General features: G+C 38.7%; 1 protein-coding gene across 1 annotated transcript in view; it reads right to left on the bottom strand.

Moving 5' to 3' along the window:
* Nucleotides 1–12,256, bottom strand: part of LOC141399121 (uncharacterized) — a 189,347-nt gene extending 177,091 nt beyond the window's left edge. Inside the window, exon 1 of the mRNA XM_073977263.1 lies at nucleotides 11,273–12,256. Within this exon, the coding sequence (XP_073833364.1) occupies nucleotides 11,273–11,423 (151 nt within the window). The 5' untranslated portion in view covers nucleotides 11,424–12,256. The remainder of the gene's footprint in view (nucleotides 1–11,272) is intronic.
* Between the last annotated feature and the right edge of the window lie 2,289 nt (nucleotides 12,257–14,545).

The raw sequence follows: 14,545 nt of genomic DNA, 5'->3' as shown, positions 1-14,545 counted from the left end.
AAATAAATAGACGATAATAAAAGCAAAAACTTTTCCTAATGGTTAAATGATTAAATGATACTGTTAAAACTTTGAGTTTTATTGTTTTGTCTGATGACTGCAGAAAAAGTCATTAAATGATAAATGAAAGCTAAATGTTGGATACGATATCCTTATCGTGGTTTAATTGAATAGAATTTAATTTTGAAACTTTCTCTTCTTTCGAATCTGGGAAATTTATCTTATGACTGTGGCATGCCAATGGTTGGCAAGTGTTAGATAAAAGGGGAATTATTGAAAATTGAAAATACTTTTTCAATGAATTTTTAATGGCTTGGGATTTGAAATTAAAAATTTGGACAAATAACAGAGTGTTGGAAAATAGAATAAGGTTAGGTTAGATTGAAAAAGAGGAGCGATATAAAAATCGCCGCATGTCCGTATGGACATACACTTAAGCCAGAGTTGGCCTGTTGTTCGTTCTAAAAAATAGAAAAAACGTGTCCAATAAAATGAAACGTCTATGGATTTTTAGGGGAAGGTTTTGGGATAGCCAATTTTAGATGTTTTGCGGATTTTCGAATTTTGTTTTTTATTTATTTAATGGATTTCAAAATTTTTATTACATTATAGAAATAGTAACAAGTAAAAAGTCGTTAAGTTCGGCCGGGCCGAACTTTTTATACCCTCCACCATAAAATAGCCTTAATTAAAATGGAATAATTAGGGTCCTTTTACAATTTTAGGTGGAACAACTTTTCGACAATGGTTAGACTCCTACTGCCTCCCACTATTGCTTAAATTACACTGTGAACACAAATGTTGGGACAGAGATAATTCCTTTTGGAGCCCTTGGTGTGTGTATATTAAAAAACCCGAAGGACAGATGCGCCGAGATTCGAACTTCCGCGTTATGGCGTGATGAAGTTTTTGCAAGAGGCCCTGTAAGCCATTATGAATTAGCATTATATCTTTGTTTGTTGTTTTTGTGGAGCACTTAAGCAACAGTGAACAAAGATATAACGCTAATTCCTGATGGCCCACAGGGTCTCTAACAAAAATTTCTTCACGCCATAACGCGGAAGTCCGACTCACGGCGGATCTGTCCTTCGGGGTTCATAATATACTCACCAAGGCCTTTCTTCCCCAAGAGGAATTTTCCGTGCCCCAGACTTTCACCTCCATTTTGTTGCACAGTGTTATCTGATCTAATCTAAAAAAATGTGTTCAGCTAGGGGAAAGGTACCACCTACGGGGCTATATCAAAGAGTCAACCTATCTTTAAATTTTTTGGCGGAAACGTTTTACAGCTGCAGGGAACTTCAAGAGTCAAATTGAGGGTAGTTTCATCAAAACAATGTAGACCCTCAAAAATGGACCCATGTTGACGAATTTTAGTGAAAAAATTTCGTGACCACTGAAAATTCCCGAAAATCGGGAGGTACAGTTATATGGGGGATATACCAAAACATGGACCTATATTGACGATTATTTTTGAATAGACAAAATTGTACCTAAAATTCTCAAAATACCGATCATTACAGCTAGTTCCGTTAAAAATTGCAGCTAAAATTCTTAAAATACCGTAAATGGGAAGATACCGTTATGTGGGGGCTATACCAAAACATGGACCTATGTAGACGATGTTTCGTTGGAGATGTTTTATGACCACTGAGAATTTCAAATGTCAAATGACAGCTATTTCGGTTAAAAACTGTAGCTAAAATTCTCAAAATACCGAAAATTGGGAGGTACCGTTATATGGGGGCTATACCAAAACATGGACCTATGTTGACGATGCTTGGTGGAGATGTCTCATGACCACTGAGAACCTCAAATGGCAAATTACAGCTTGTTCGGTTAAAAATTGTACCGAAAATACCGAAATCGGGAGGTACCGTTATATGGGGGCTATACCAAAACATGGACCTATGTTGACGATGCTTGGTGGAGATGTTTCATGACCACTGAGAACCTCAAATGGCAAATTACAGCTAGTTCGGTTAAAAATTGTAGCTAAAATTCTCAAAATACCGAAAATAGGGAGGTACCGTTATATGGGGGCTATACCAAAACATGGACCTATGTTGACGATGCTTGGTGGAGATGTTTCATGACCACTGAGAACCTCAAATGGCAAATTACAGCTAGTTCGGTTAAAAATTGTAGCTAAAATTCTCAAAATACCGAAAATAGGGAGGTACCGTTATATGGGGGCTATACCAAAACATGGACCTATGTTGACGATGTTTCGTGGAGATATTTCATGACCACTGAGAACCCCAAATGTCAAATTGCAGATAGTTTGGTTAAAAATTATGACTAAAATTCTCAAAATACCGAAAATCGGGAGGTACCGTTATATGGGGACTATACCAAAACATGGACCTATGCCCATATCCTACGGGATATAACTTTGTTGATCACTAGGAACCCTAAGTGCCAAATTATAGCTAATTCGGTTTCCAAATGTGGCGAAGAACGTCAAAATACCTCAAATCCGGAGGTACCGTTATATTGGGGCTATACCAAAGAGTGGACCGATATAGCCCATCTACGAACTTGACCTGCCTATGGAAAAAAGACCCTCGGGTGCAAAATTTCAGCACTCTATCTCAATTATTGCGGACGCTAGAGTGATTACAACAGACGGACATACGGACATGGCTAGATCGTCTTAGAATTTTGTCCTGATCAAGAATATATATACTTTATAGGGTCGCAAATGATTAGTTCGATGCGTTACAAACAGAATGACAAACTGAATTTACCCTCCATACTATGGTGGAAGGTATAAAAAGATACAGAATGTTTTAATCTATAAATGACTTATCATGAAAGTTGTGAGTCGGGATGGCATGGAAAAATTGCGATTGTATATTAATAATGATTTATATTAAAAGTGTATAATGCTGTAATTCTGTTATTAATAGCATTAGCAAAATTCATCTAAAATAAGTTTTCGATATTTTAAACAGGATATTAAATTTTTGTATAAAATGTTAAAACCTCTGATATAATTTAAAATATTTAATACTTCATACATTGCAAGTGATGATTTCAAAAAGTATTTATATCTGAATTCCTTCAATACAGGACAAATTCCAATAAAGTGATATGTATTTTCTAAAGGGTGTTTTTTAAGTTAGATAGAACTTTAAATTGTAAAAAGTAACACAAAAAATTAAATTTTGATAAAATTTTTTTTTTATTTGTTTCAGTATACTCTGACATATCATCATGAATAGACTCACGTTTGAACAACGCTACGAAATTATACAAATTTACTTTGAAAATCAGTCGTCGATTCGACCCGTTGTTTTATCGCAAAATTGTGTTCAGCGATGAGGCGAATTTTTGGCTTAACGGGTTTGTTAATAAGCAAAATTGCCGCATATGGAGTGAGACCAATCCACAAGATACCCTACAGACTCCATTACATCCAGAAAAATGCAACGTATGGTGCGGTGGCATCATCGGACCTTATTTCTTCAAAAATGAGGCCGGAGCTCGCGTTACGGTCAATGGAGATCGTTACCGCACCATGATCAATGATTTTTTGTTTGAAAATATGGATGACATTCATCCGGAGGAGATGTGGTTTCAACAGGATGGCGCTACGTGCAATACGGCGAACGCAACCATCGACTTATTGACTGGACCTGTCAATTGGCCTCCAAGGTCGTGCGATTTGACACCTCTCGATTATTTCCTGTGAGGCTACGTGAAGTCACTGGTTTATGCTGATAAACCAGCAACAATTGATGCCTTGGAGGCTAGCATTGTTCGTGTTATTCGTGACATACGGCCAGCAGTGCTCGAAAAAGTGGCCAAAAATTGGACGTCCAGAATGCACTTCGTCAAGAACAGCCGCGGTGCCCATATACCCGAAATCATTTTCAAATGTTAATGTCACGTATTGATCTTTCGAATAAAAAAAATTTGATTACAATTTAATTTTTTTGTGTTATTTTTTACAATTTCAAGTTCTATTGGGCTTAAAAAACACCCTTTACATCGCCTACATTACATAATGTGCATGTACCTATGGTAGACCGTTTGAAACAGAGCGAGTTTAGATCTAATAAGCCGCTCCTTTCCTTGATCAAAATAACAACCATGTGAGATGAGAAATTGAGTAAAATTGAGGATTCACCAAAGTAGTTCAATAGTGGATACTTACTTACTTAGCTGGCCCATTACAGAACATTTGCTCCATAGGCCGAACTAAGAAAATATCTCCATTTCTCTTTATTTGTTGCTTCGCACTTTGGAATACCGCGCCTTTTCATCTCATCATCCACTTGTATGCGCCATCTATTCCTTGGCCTGTCAATTCTGCGTGCACCGCAAAGCGGTCCGCATTTCTACGACTTTTTAGCGGGTTCATCATCGCTCATTCTTATGATATGGCCTAGACAACGAAATCGCTGCATCTCGATACGTTTAACAATATTGATGTCGTTGTATAGCTCGTGGTTCGTGCGACGTCGATATTCACCGCCAACGCAGATTGGTCTGTAGATATTTCGACGAATTTTTCTCTCAAACACACCAAGAACTGCCATGTCTGCTTGCGCAAGTACCAAGACTTCGGAGCCATACATCAGCATGGGTAGTATCAGTGTTTTGTAAAGCGTTATTTTTGTTTGACGAGATGTGGCTTTGTTTTTAAACTGCTAACTTAAGACAAAGTAGCATCTGTTGGCCAATACAATTCTTCTATTTATTTCACAACTGATGTCGTTTGTTGTGTTTACGCAGGTGCCGAGGTAGACGAAGTCTTTCACTACCTCAATATTATAGGAACCAACTTCCACAGTTGGTCCGAGCTCAATGGACACATTGCGCGCCGACACTATCAACTTGGTCTTCTCACCGTTTACCGCCAGACCCACATTAGCAGATTCTCCTTCGACCTTCATAAAGGTATCAGTTAGTTCTTTTACTGATCGGCCCATGATATCTATATCATCAGCATAAGCAAGTGACATGTGACTATTGGTGTAGATTGTGCCACTTCTTTTGACGTTTGCCTCTCATATAACCTTTTCCAGCACGATGTTGAAGAGATCGCACGAAAGGCTGTCTCCTTGTCTGAAACCTCTTTTGGAACCCAACTCTTTGGAGAGGTTCTTTTCTATTTTAACTGAGGACCTCGTGTCAGTTAAAGTCACTTTACAAAGCCGGATGAGCTTTGCGGGGATACCAAATTTAAACATGGCTTGGAATACCTTTGAACGCAACGGGCTGTTGAAGGCTGCTTTATAGTCGACAAAAAGGTGGTAGGTGTCGATCTGCATCTCTTGGGGCTTCTCCGGGATTTGCCACAGGGTAAATATCTTGCCAGGTCTAAAGCCGCATTGGTATGGTCCAATTATCTCGTTGACCATAGGCTAAAGTCGTTCGCACAATATCCCTGACACGATCAAGTAGGCAATAGGGAGTAGACTTATACCCCTATAGTTAGAGCATACAGTATTATCTCCCTTCTTGTGGACGGGGCATAGGATACTCAGGTTCCAATCGTCGGGTACCCGTTCTTCCTGCCAGATGGTGCTAACTAGCTGATGTATACACCTTATCAGCGCGTCGCCTCCGGTTTTGAACAGCTTGGCTGGTAGGCCATCGTCTTCGCTGCTATTGGATACCAACAATTTTGAAAAATGCTCTTTCTATATCCTTAGCACACTATCTGTATCAGTTACCAAATTACCTTGCTGGTCTCTACAGTAGGATGTGCCAGTGCCAAAGACATCAGTTTGATGTTTCACTCTTTGGTAGAATTTTCGTACTTCATTGTGTCTCCTCTACATCTTGATTTGTTCACACTTCCGCTTTTCCATCTCTCTCTTTTTCCTGCGGAAAAGACGTTTCTCCTCTCTCCTTTTCTCCCGGTATCTCTCTCGTGCTCTACGCGTTGCTACGGATTGTAAAGTAGCCCTATATGCCGCATTTTTCTTTTCGGTGGCAGCACGACACTCCTGAACATGCTATGGATTCCTTGGTGGAGATCTCTGGTATCCCAGTATTGATTTTGCGGCGGTTTGCATGGAGTGGGCAATACTTTGTCATTGCCCTGATATGTTATCGGGACGAGGAGTGCTTTGATTAAGCAATTGGGCTAGTTGAGTGGAATATGCTGCGGCTATCTATTGTGATTGCAGCTTACCGATGTCTAACTTTCGTGATGTGTCTGTTCCTACTTTGTTTGCTACGTTTAACCGGGTGCGTACCTTTGCTGCAACAAGGTAGTGGTCCGAATCGATGTTTGCGCCTCGGAACGATCGTACATCCAACACGCTCGATGAATGTCTTCCTTCTATCACAACATTATTTGTTCTTTGATCTGGAGACAGCCAGGTGCCCTTATGAATATCGAGGGCAACGGTCATATGTTTCGTAAAATATATCTTTGGTCTGTTCGTCCTTTTCTTCAGTGGGAGCGTGAACGCAAATAAAGCTGATGTTGAAGAATATAGCTTTTATTCGAATTGCAACAAGTCTTTCATTCACTGGGGTGAAGCTGGATACCAGATGTTTTAGTCTCCGGCTAACTACAAATTTGCAACCAAACTCATGATTTACGTCATGGCGGCTATAATACAGTGCGTCACCTTTAGGCGTTGTTGGCGTTGCCTTTCCCAATCCATCGTACTTCCTGTATGGCAGTAATATCGGCCTTGTACTTTTCAATTACGTCTGCCAATGCGAAGACTGCACCTTCTCTATAAAGAGTGCGAACATTCCAGGTGCAGATTCGCAGATCATTGTCCTTAAAACGTTTGCGGCGTTCGTCAACTTTAGGGGGGTTCGATTTTCTTTTCTTTCTTTTTTTCATAGCAGGCTGTTTTTTCTAGGGGAGGGTTACTAACCCGACGCCCAAACCCAAGTTTTTAACGTTCATATGGGTGAACGCGCGGCACTACCTTTCGGGTGTTAAAGGCAGCTCCCTAGGTGACACCACGGGGAGGTCAGTGTCCACTTGAGATGAAAGAGGGACCAAGATAAACCCTTTGCTTGCCATGTTAAAACCGGTCAGGAACGCTCCTTGGTATCTTCCATTCCCTACGTCACCCAGAGGAAATATTACAATATGTTTTGTTTGGATCAAATCCGTTTCCAGCTTCGAGATTATTGTACAAAACATTTTTTAATTTTTTTCGTGGTAGAACAAAAATGTAATCAACGTTTTGACAAAAAATGAAGTGTTGCAAGGTTTGGACCCAGTTATTTTATTCGTTCGAGAGCCAGAGAGAAAGACGGACGAAAACATCAAATCGTCTTAAACGGATTTTGTCCAAACATACTAAACTCCGCAATAATATGGAGGGTATATTAAGTTTGCTTTACCGTTTGTAGCGCATTTAAATAACAACACTGTGCTACAAAAGTTAAATAAAAAATATTTAAGCGTTCAGATGCAAAAATTCTATCATGATGGGGTGCATCAACAACGAAAATGCCTTTGGTTCCTTGGGGTCACTTCGTTTTTTTGTTTTATGTAGTGAAAACGGAGTTTCTATGATTTTCATGTTTAAGCGGGCATAACTTCTATTTTTCACAATGGACTTCTATGTATAGTTTCTTGTAAAGGGCGAGTAGTATCCATACAAGCTATTAAGTTTTAAAATCGGTTAACCAATACCTAGAGGTGGAAGTGCGAAAAAACGCATGAAAAACGCCCCTTAAAAAAACTATACATAGAAGTTTGTCCGGAGTTTAGGTATTAAGCTGAATGTTTGGTCCAAGCTGGCTGTAATTTGACGATGCTCCACCCAGGGTTCAGAAAACTTCCCCTGTCTACATAGGATTATGTTTTGGAATAGCCCCCATATAACGGTGCCTCCCGGTTTTAGTTGTTTGGAGGAGATAAGCTATATTCGATGACCGAACTATCTGCAATTTGCTATTTAGGGTTCCCAGTGATCGCAAAACTTCTAATCAAAAATTGTCCACTTCGATCCATGTTTTGTTATGGTGGTCATACCATATAACAGTACCTCCCGATTTTAGTTGCTTTGTTACATTTGTTGACCGAAATATCTGTTATTTGAAATTTGAGGTTCCTAATTATCACGAAACTTCTCTACCATTTGCTGAGAGAACTATAGGTAATTTCACATCTGAGGTTTCCAATGGTCACAAGAGTTCTCCACCTAAACCTGTCAACAAAAGTCTATGTTTTGGTAAAGCCATCATGTAACGTACCTCCTCTATTTTAGGTGTTTTGATGAGCTTATCTGTAATCTGTCATTTCATGCTCTTAGAGGTCACAAGACTTCTGCACCGAAAATTGCCAAACATAGGTATAGCCCCCACGTAACGGTACCTCCCTACTTTCGGCATTTTGAGTACTTTAGCTAAAATTTTTAATTGAAGTGGGTCTAATTTGTCGTTTAATTTTCCTAGCAGTTACAATACTTCCGCAATCAAAATGTTCAATATAGGTCAATATTTTTGGTATAGCCGACATATAACGATACCTCCCGATTTTCGGTATTTTGAGAATTTTATATATATATATATATTTTTTTTTGAGCGAACTATCTGTAATTAGATATTAGTTTAGACATTTTAAAAATAATTTGACACTTAAGGTTCCCGCGTCATGCAACTTCTCTACCAACAATTTTTTTAGGAATCTACATTTTTTTGTTATTTCACATTTGACATTTGTGGTCCCAAAACTTCTCAATCAAAAATTGTCAACATTGATCCGTGTTTTGATATAACCCCCATATAACGGTACATACCGATTTAAGATATTTCGAGGATTTTATTTGCAATTTTTAATCGAACTGGCTGTAATTTGCCATTTGAGGTTTCCAGCGGTTGTCAAATTTCTACCCCATATGACGGGCCTCACAATTTTCGGTATTTTGAAGAGTTTAGCTACATTTGTGGACCGAACTACCTATAATCTGAGTTCAACAGTGGTAAATAAAATCCTCCACCAATAATTTTGAGCATAGGTCAATGTTTTGGTATAGCCTCTCATAAAATTGTACATGCCGATTTTTCGATTTTCGGTTTTAGAGGATTTTAGCCACAATTTTTTCAATTTGAAGTTTCTTGTGGGTTCAATTTCATTTCAAGAATTTGAGGTATCCACCTTAAGTTGTGGACAGGAAAAAAAAAAACAAATTATTCAGTTTTATTCCAGATTTATAAAAAAAAAAAACAAGTAAAAAGTCGTTAAGTTCGGCCGGGCGGAACTTTTTATACCCTCCACCATAAAATAGTCTTAATTAAAATGGAATAATTAGGGTCCTTTCAAAATGTTAGGTGGAACAACTTTTCGACAATGGATAGAATCCTACTGCGTCCCACTATTGCTTAAATTACACTGTGAACACAAATGTTGGGGCAGAGATAATTACTTTTGGAGATGAAAGCCCTTGGTGTGTGTATATTATAAACCCCGTAGGACATTAAAAACCCCGAACGATGCGCGGTGAGTCTAACTTCCGCGTTATGGCGTGATGAAGTCTTTGCAAGAGACCCTGTAAGCCATCATGAATTAGCATTATATCTTTGTTTGTTGTTTTTGTAGAGCACTTAAGCAACAGTGAACAAAGATATAACGCTAATTCCTGATGGCTTACAGGGTCTCTAACAAAAATTGCATCACCCCATAACGCGGAAGTTCGACTCACGGCGGATCTGTCCTTCGGGGTTCATAATATACCAACCAAGGCCTTTCTTCCCCAAGATGAATTTTCCGTGCCCCAGACTTTCACCTCCATTTTGTTGCACAGTGTTATCTAATCTAAAAAAATGTGTTCAGCTAAGTGAAAGGTACCACTTACGGGGCTATATCAAAGAGTCAACCTATCTTTAATTTTTTTGGTGGAATAGGGACAGGGAACTTCAAGAGTCAATTTGAGGGTAGTTTCATCAAAACAATGTAGACCCTCAAAATTGGAGCCATGTTGACGAATTTTAGTGAAGAAATTTCGTGACCACTGAAAATTCCCGAAAATCGGGAAGTACAGTTATATGGGGGGATATACCAAAACATGGACCTATATTGACGATTATTTTTGAATTGACAAAATTGTAGCTAAAATTCTCAAAATACCGAAAATCGGGAGATACCGTTATATGGGGGCTATACCAAAACATGGACCTATGTTGACGATGTTTGGTGGAGATATTTCGTGACCACTGGGAACCTCAAATGGCAAATTACAGCTAGTTCGGTTAAAAATTTTAGCTAAAATTCTCAAAATACCGAAAATCGAGAGGTACGGTTATAAGGGGGCTATACCAAAACATGGACCTATGTTGACGATGTTTCGTGGAGGTGTTTCATGACCACTGAGAACCTTAAATGTCAAATGGCAGATAGTTTGGTTAAAAATTATGACTAAAATTCTCAAAATACCGAAAATCGGGAGGTACCGTTATATGGGGACTATACCAAAACATGGACCTATGCCCATATCCTACGGGATATAACTTTGTTGATCACTAGGAACCCTAAGTGCCAAATTATAGCTAATTCGGTTTCCAAATGTGGCGAAGAACGTCAAAATACCTCAAATCCGGAGGTACCGTTATATTGGGGCTATACCAAAGAGTGGACCGATATAGCCCATCTACGAACTTGACCTGCCTATGGAAAAAAGACCCTCGGGTGCAAAATTTCAGCACTCTATCTCAATTATTGCGGACGCTAGAGTGATTACAACAGACGGACATACGGACATGGCTAGATCGTCTTAGAATTTTGTCCTGATCAAGAATATATATACTTTATAGGATCGCAAATGATTAGTTCGATGTGTTACAAACGGAATGACAAACTTAATATACCCTCCATACTATGGTGAAGGGTATAATTATAAAACTACTATAAAACTATATTTATAAAACTACGGCCCGGCCGAAAATAACGTTTTTTACTTGTTTTCATTAGCAACGTTTTTTGTGTGGAATATGTTGGTTGTTTGACAAAGCTGTAATTCAAAATAGAAAATGTATACCTCACCTTAGACTAACATTTTTTGTAAACTCAAGATGACATCTTTGGAATTTCCATTAGAATTCAGTAATAAGTCGAAATTATCATTTTTGTTAAATGCTCCCCTTTGTCCTTTAGCGACATTCGTGGAAAATATATAGTTATTTATGTATGTACGAATGTAATGAATGATATGATAGATGAGGATAAACTTGTTTGCAGTTTCGCATTAAATCCAGCTTTACAGTGAAAAAATTTGAACACTTCTCGATTTGTGTGTGTGTGTTCAATGAATTTACAATGCATTTTTCCCGGTTTACTTACCTTGTGAAAACTGTATCAGCTTACAAAAGAATTCGCCGAATATAAAATGACGCAGTAAAGTACCAACCAATGTTACCGGCATACAAAGTACACCCAACAGAATATCCGATATGGCCAAATTCAATAGAAAAACATTGGTAATTGTACGCATACGACGATTCTGGGCCAATATTATGATGACCAACAGGTTACCAACAATGGCAAAGAGTAGAATGATGCTGTAACATAAAATTAACCAAATGGGTACTTCAAATGCACCGGAACGTGTTGTTGGCGTTGCACGCTGGGGAATAATTGTACTGTAGACTGTTGACTCAGCTGTAACATTTTGTGTTAGGGTGGTGGTGTTGATGTTGCTGTTGTTGTTGTCGCCATCGATGATGCTATTTCCATAGAACGAATATGCACTGCTATTGAATGACGCGTAATCCTCATCGTCCACAAGTGTGGTGGTGACATTTTCATATCCTAACAGGGGATCTGCTAATGGCAAATCTAATAACGAATTTGTTTCTGGCCACAATGCAAGGGCAGCAAATTCGTTTTCTATATTTAGGTACTCCGTTGTGAAGGATTTGTTAAAACACTGTTTGGAAAATTTTCGTTTATTTTTAGTATTTCTTAATTTTTTTCTTTTAAAAATTTTTATATGATTTTTTGTTGTTGTCAAGCTCGTTTGATATGTAATTTCAATTTTAAGTAATATTATTTTTCTTAAATTTTGTAACAGAAAATAAATCACTTTTCACAACTCTTTGTTGTTTGTTTCCAAATCACTTTAATTCACTTCACTCTCAATACAGCTTTGATTTGTGATATTTTGATTTAACCCCGTTTCTAGGCGGACGACATTGGCTTCATGTTTTATTAAAACCGTTGTGTTTTGTTTCACACTTCGTTTTCAACTGACATGTGTCCCTTGAACTACATTCACAAATATTATTTTGGAAACACATCCACACTCAACAGCTACTTAGTTACGGTAGCAGCAGTAGCAACATATAACCTCTTACTCTGAACTCCGAAGTGTGTTGTGATTATTGTTATCCTACAAATTCACCACAAATGAATTGAGAGTGTGTGGTGGTGCTCGTAGGCGTACTCCGAAAAAGTCAACGAATAAATTTCTCATTTAAAATGAGAGAGTTTTGTTTATTATTTAAGGCACATAATTCCCAGCAACATGTTGCTAAAGGACGAATGCAACAGAGTGTTATAACAGCACACTGTAACCTTGAACCCCGATTGTAATTCATTGATAAAATCAAAAACCTTGGTTGTAAATAAGTGCTAGAAAGCATATTACATTTGTTTTCAATGCACGTTCTTAACAGTGAAATACGCAAGTTTCCATGTAATGTAAACATAAATAAAATGTAAACGTTGTAACAGAAATTATAGCCGGCACGTAGCGTTAATGACAAATCAGCAAGATGACGTGTGTATTTGTCGTTATCGATTTAACAGTAATGTACCATGCTGCTACCCTGGCCATAATTAAGATTTTATTAGGAGAGGTTCAAATATATTGGCATGCACAAGCCCAATTGACAGTCATCATATCAAATACTCATTATCACAGTACGTTCGACTTCCGATCGGTTGGAGCTCTGAATATTTGGTCGAGTCCATTTCTTGCGCTAGTTAAGGTTCGAACCCGTATCAAATTTCACAGCAAAAGAATACCAGAGAAAAAAAAAGGATATTTATACAGCTACTAGCAAAGTGCCCGCTACTTCGTAAGCGGAAAGGGAATAAAATGCAATTAAACAACACTGATGATGAACACGGGATTTTTGTAGACTAATATGCTCGTTCGCCTTTAGTTGGATTTCCAAGAAATCGTAGTATGTAACCACTTACTTACTTACTTAGCTGGCCTTTTACAGAACATTTGTTCCATAAGCCGAACTAAGAAAAAAATCTCCAATCCTCTCTGTTTGCTGCTGTATTTTCCCAATCTGGGATATGTAGCTTTATGATATCTCGTTTCACTTGTTCGCTCCAACGAAGCTTTGGCCTTCCAGATCTGCGAGAACCTCCATGCGGCCCGTATTTATACGCCTTTTTAGCGGGTTCATCATCACTCATTCTTATAACATGGCCTAGCCATCGCAGTCGTTGTATCTCGATTCGTTCAACTACATTGATGTCATTGTATAGTTGATACAGCTCGTTGTTCATAAGACGCCGATATTCGCCGTCAACACAGATTGGCCCGTAGATCTTTCGAAGAATTTTTCTCTCGAACACACCAAGCACTGCTTTATCTGCTTGAACAAGTACCCATGCTTCGGAACCATACATTAGCACGAGTAGTATCAGTGTTTTGTAAAGTGTTACTTTTGTTTGACGAGAGGTGGCTTTATTCCTAAACTGCTTACTCAGTCCAAAGTAGCATCTGTTAGCCAACACTATTCTTCTTCGTATTTCACAACTGATGTTATTTGTTGTGTTTATGGCGGTGCCGAGGTAGACGAAGTCCTTTACTACCTCAAAATTTTAGGTACCAACATTCACAGATGGTGTGGGGTTTGTGGACAGATTACGCGTCGATACCATCAACTTGGTTTTTTCGCCGTTTACTGCCAGACCAACTTTAGCAGATTCTCTTTCGACTTTTGCAAAGGTGTCAGTTACTTCCTTTACCGATCGACCCATGATGTCAATGTCGTCGGCATAAGCCAGTAACATATGGCTGTATATCGTTCCATTTCTTTTGACCTTCGCGTCTCGTATGACCTTTTCCAGCAGGATGTTGAATAGATCACACGACAGGCCGTCTCCTTGTCTGAAACATCTTTTGGTAATAAACTCTTCGGATAGCTTCTTTTCTATTCTAACTGAGGATCTCGTCTCAGTTAATGTCATTCTACAAAGCCGAATGAGCTTTGCAGGAATACCAAAATCAGACATGGCTTGGAACACCTTTGAACGTATAGGGCTGCCGAATGCTGCTTTATAATCGACGAAAAGATGAAAGGTGTCGATCTGCATTTCTTGGGTCTTTTCCAGGATGTGTCTCAAGGTAAATATCTGATCAATGGTGGATTTGCCAGGTCTAAAGCCACATTGGTATGGTCCAATTATCTTGTTGACCATAGGCTTTATTCGTTCGCACAGTATCCCTGACACTATCTTATAGGCAATAGGGAGTAGACTTATGCCCCTATAGTTGGGCATACAGTCTTATCTCCTTTCTTGTGGACGGGACATAGGATGCTCAGGTTCCAATCGTTGGGTACGCGTTCTTCCTTCCAGATGGTGCTAACT

This window comes from Musca autumnalis, unplaced genomic scaffold (assembly GCF_047663935.1).
Source record: "Musca autumnalis isolate F117 unplaced genomic scaffold, ASM4766393v1 scaffold_3, whole genome shotgun sequence".
In the NCBI taxonomy this organism is placed as follows: domain Eukaryota; kingdom Metazoa; phylum Arthropoda; class Insecta; order Diptera; family Muscidae; genus Musca; species Musca autumnalis.
Note: the sequence above shows the minus strand (reverse complement) of the source record. Positions and strands in the feature narration are given on the sequence as shown.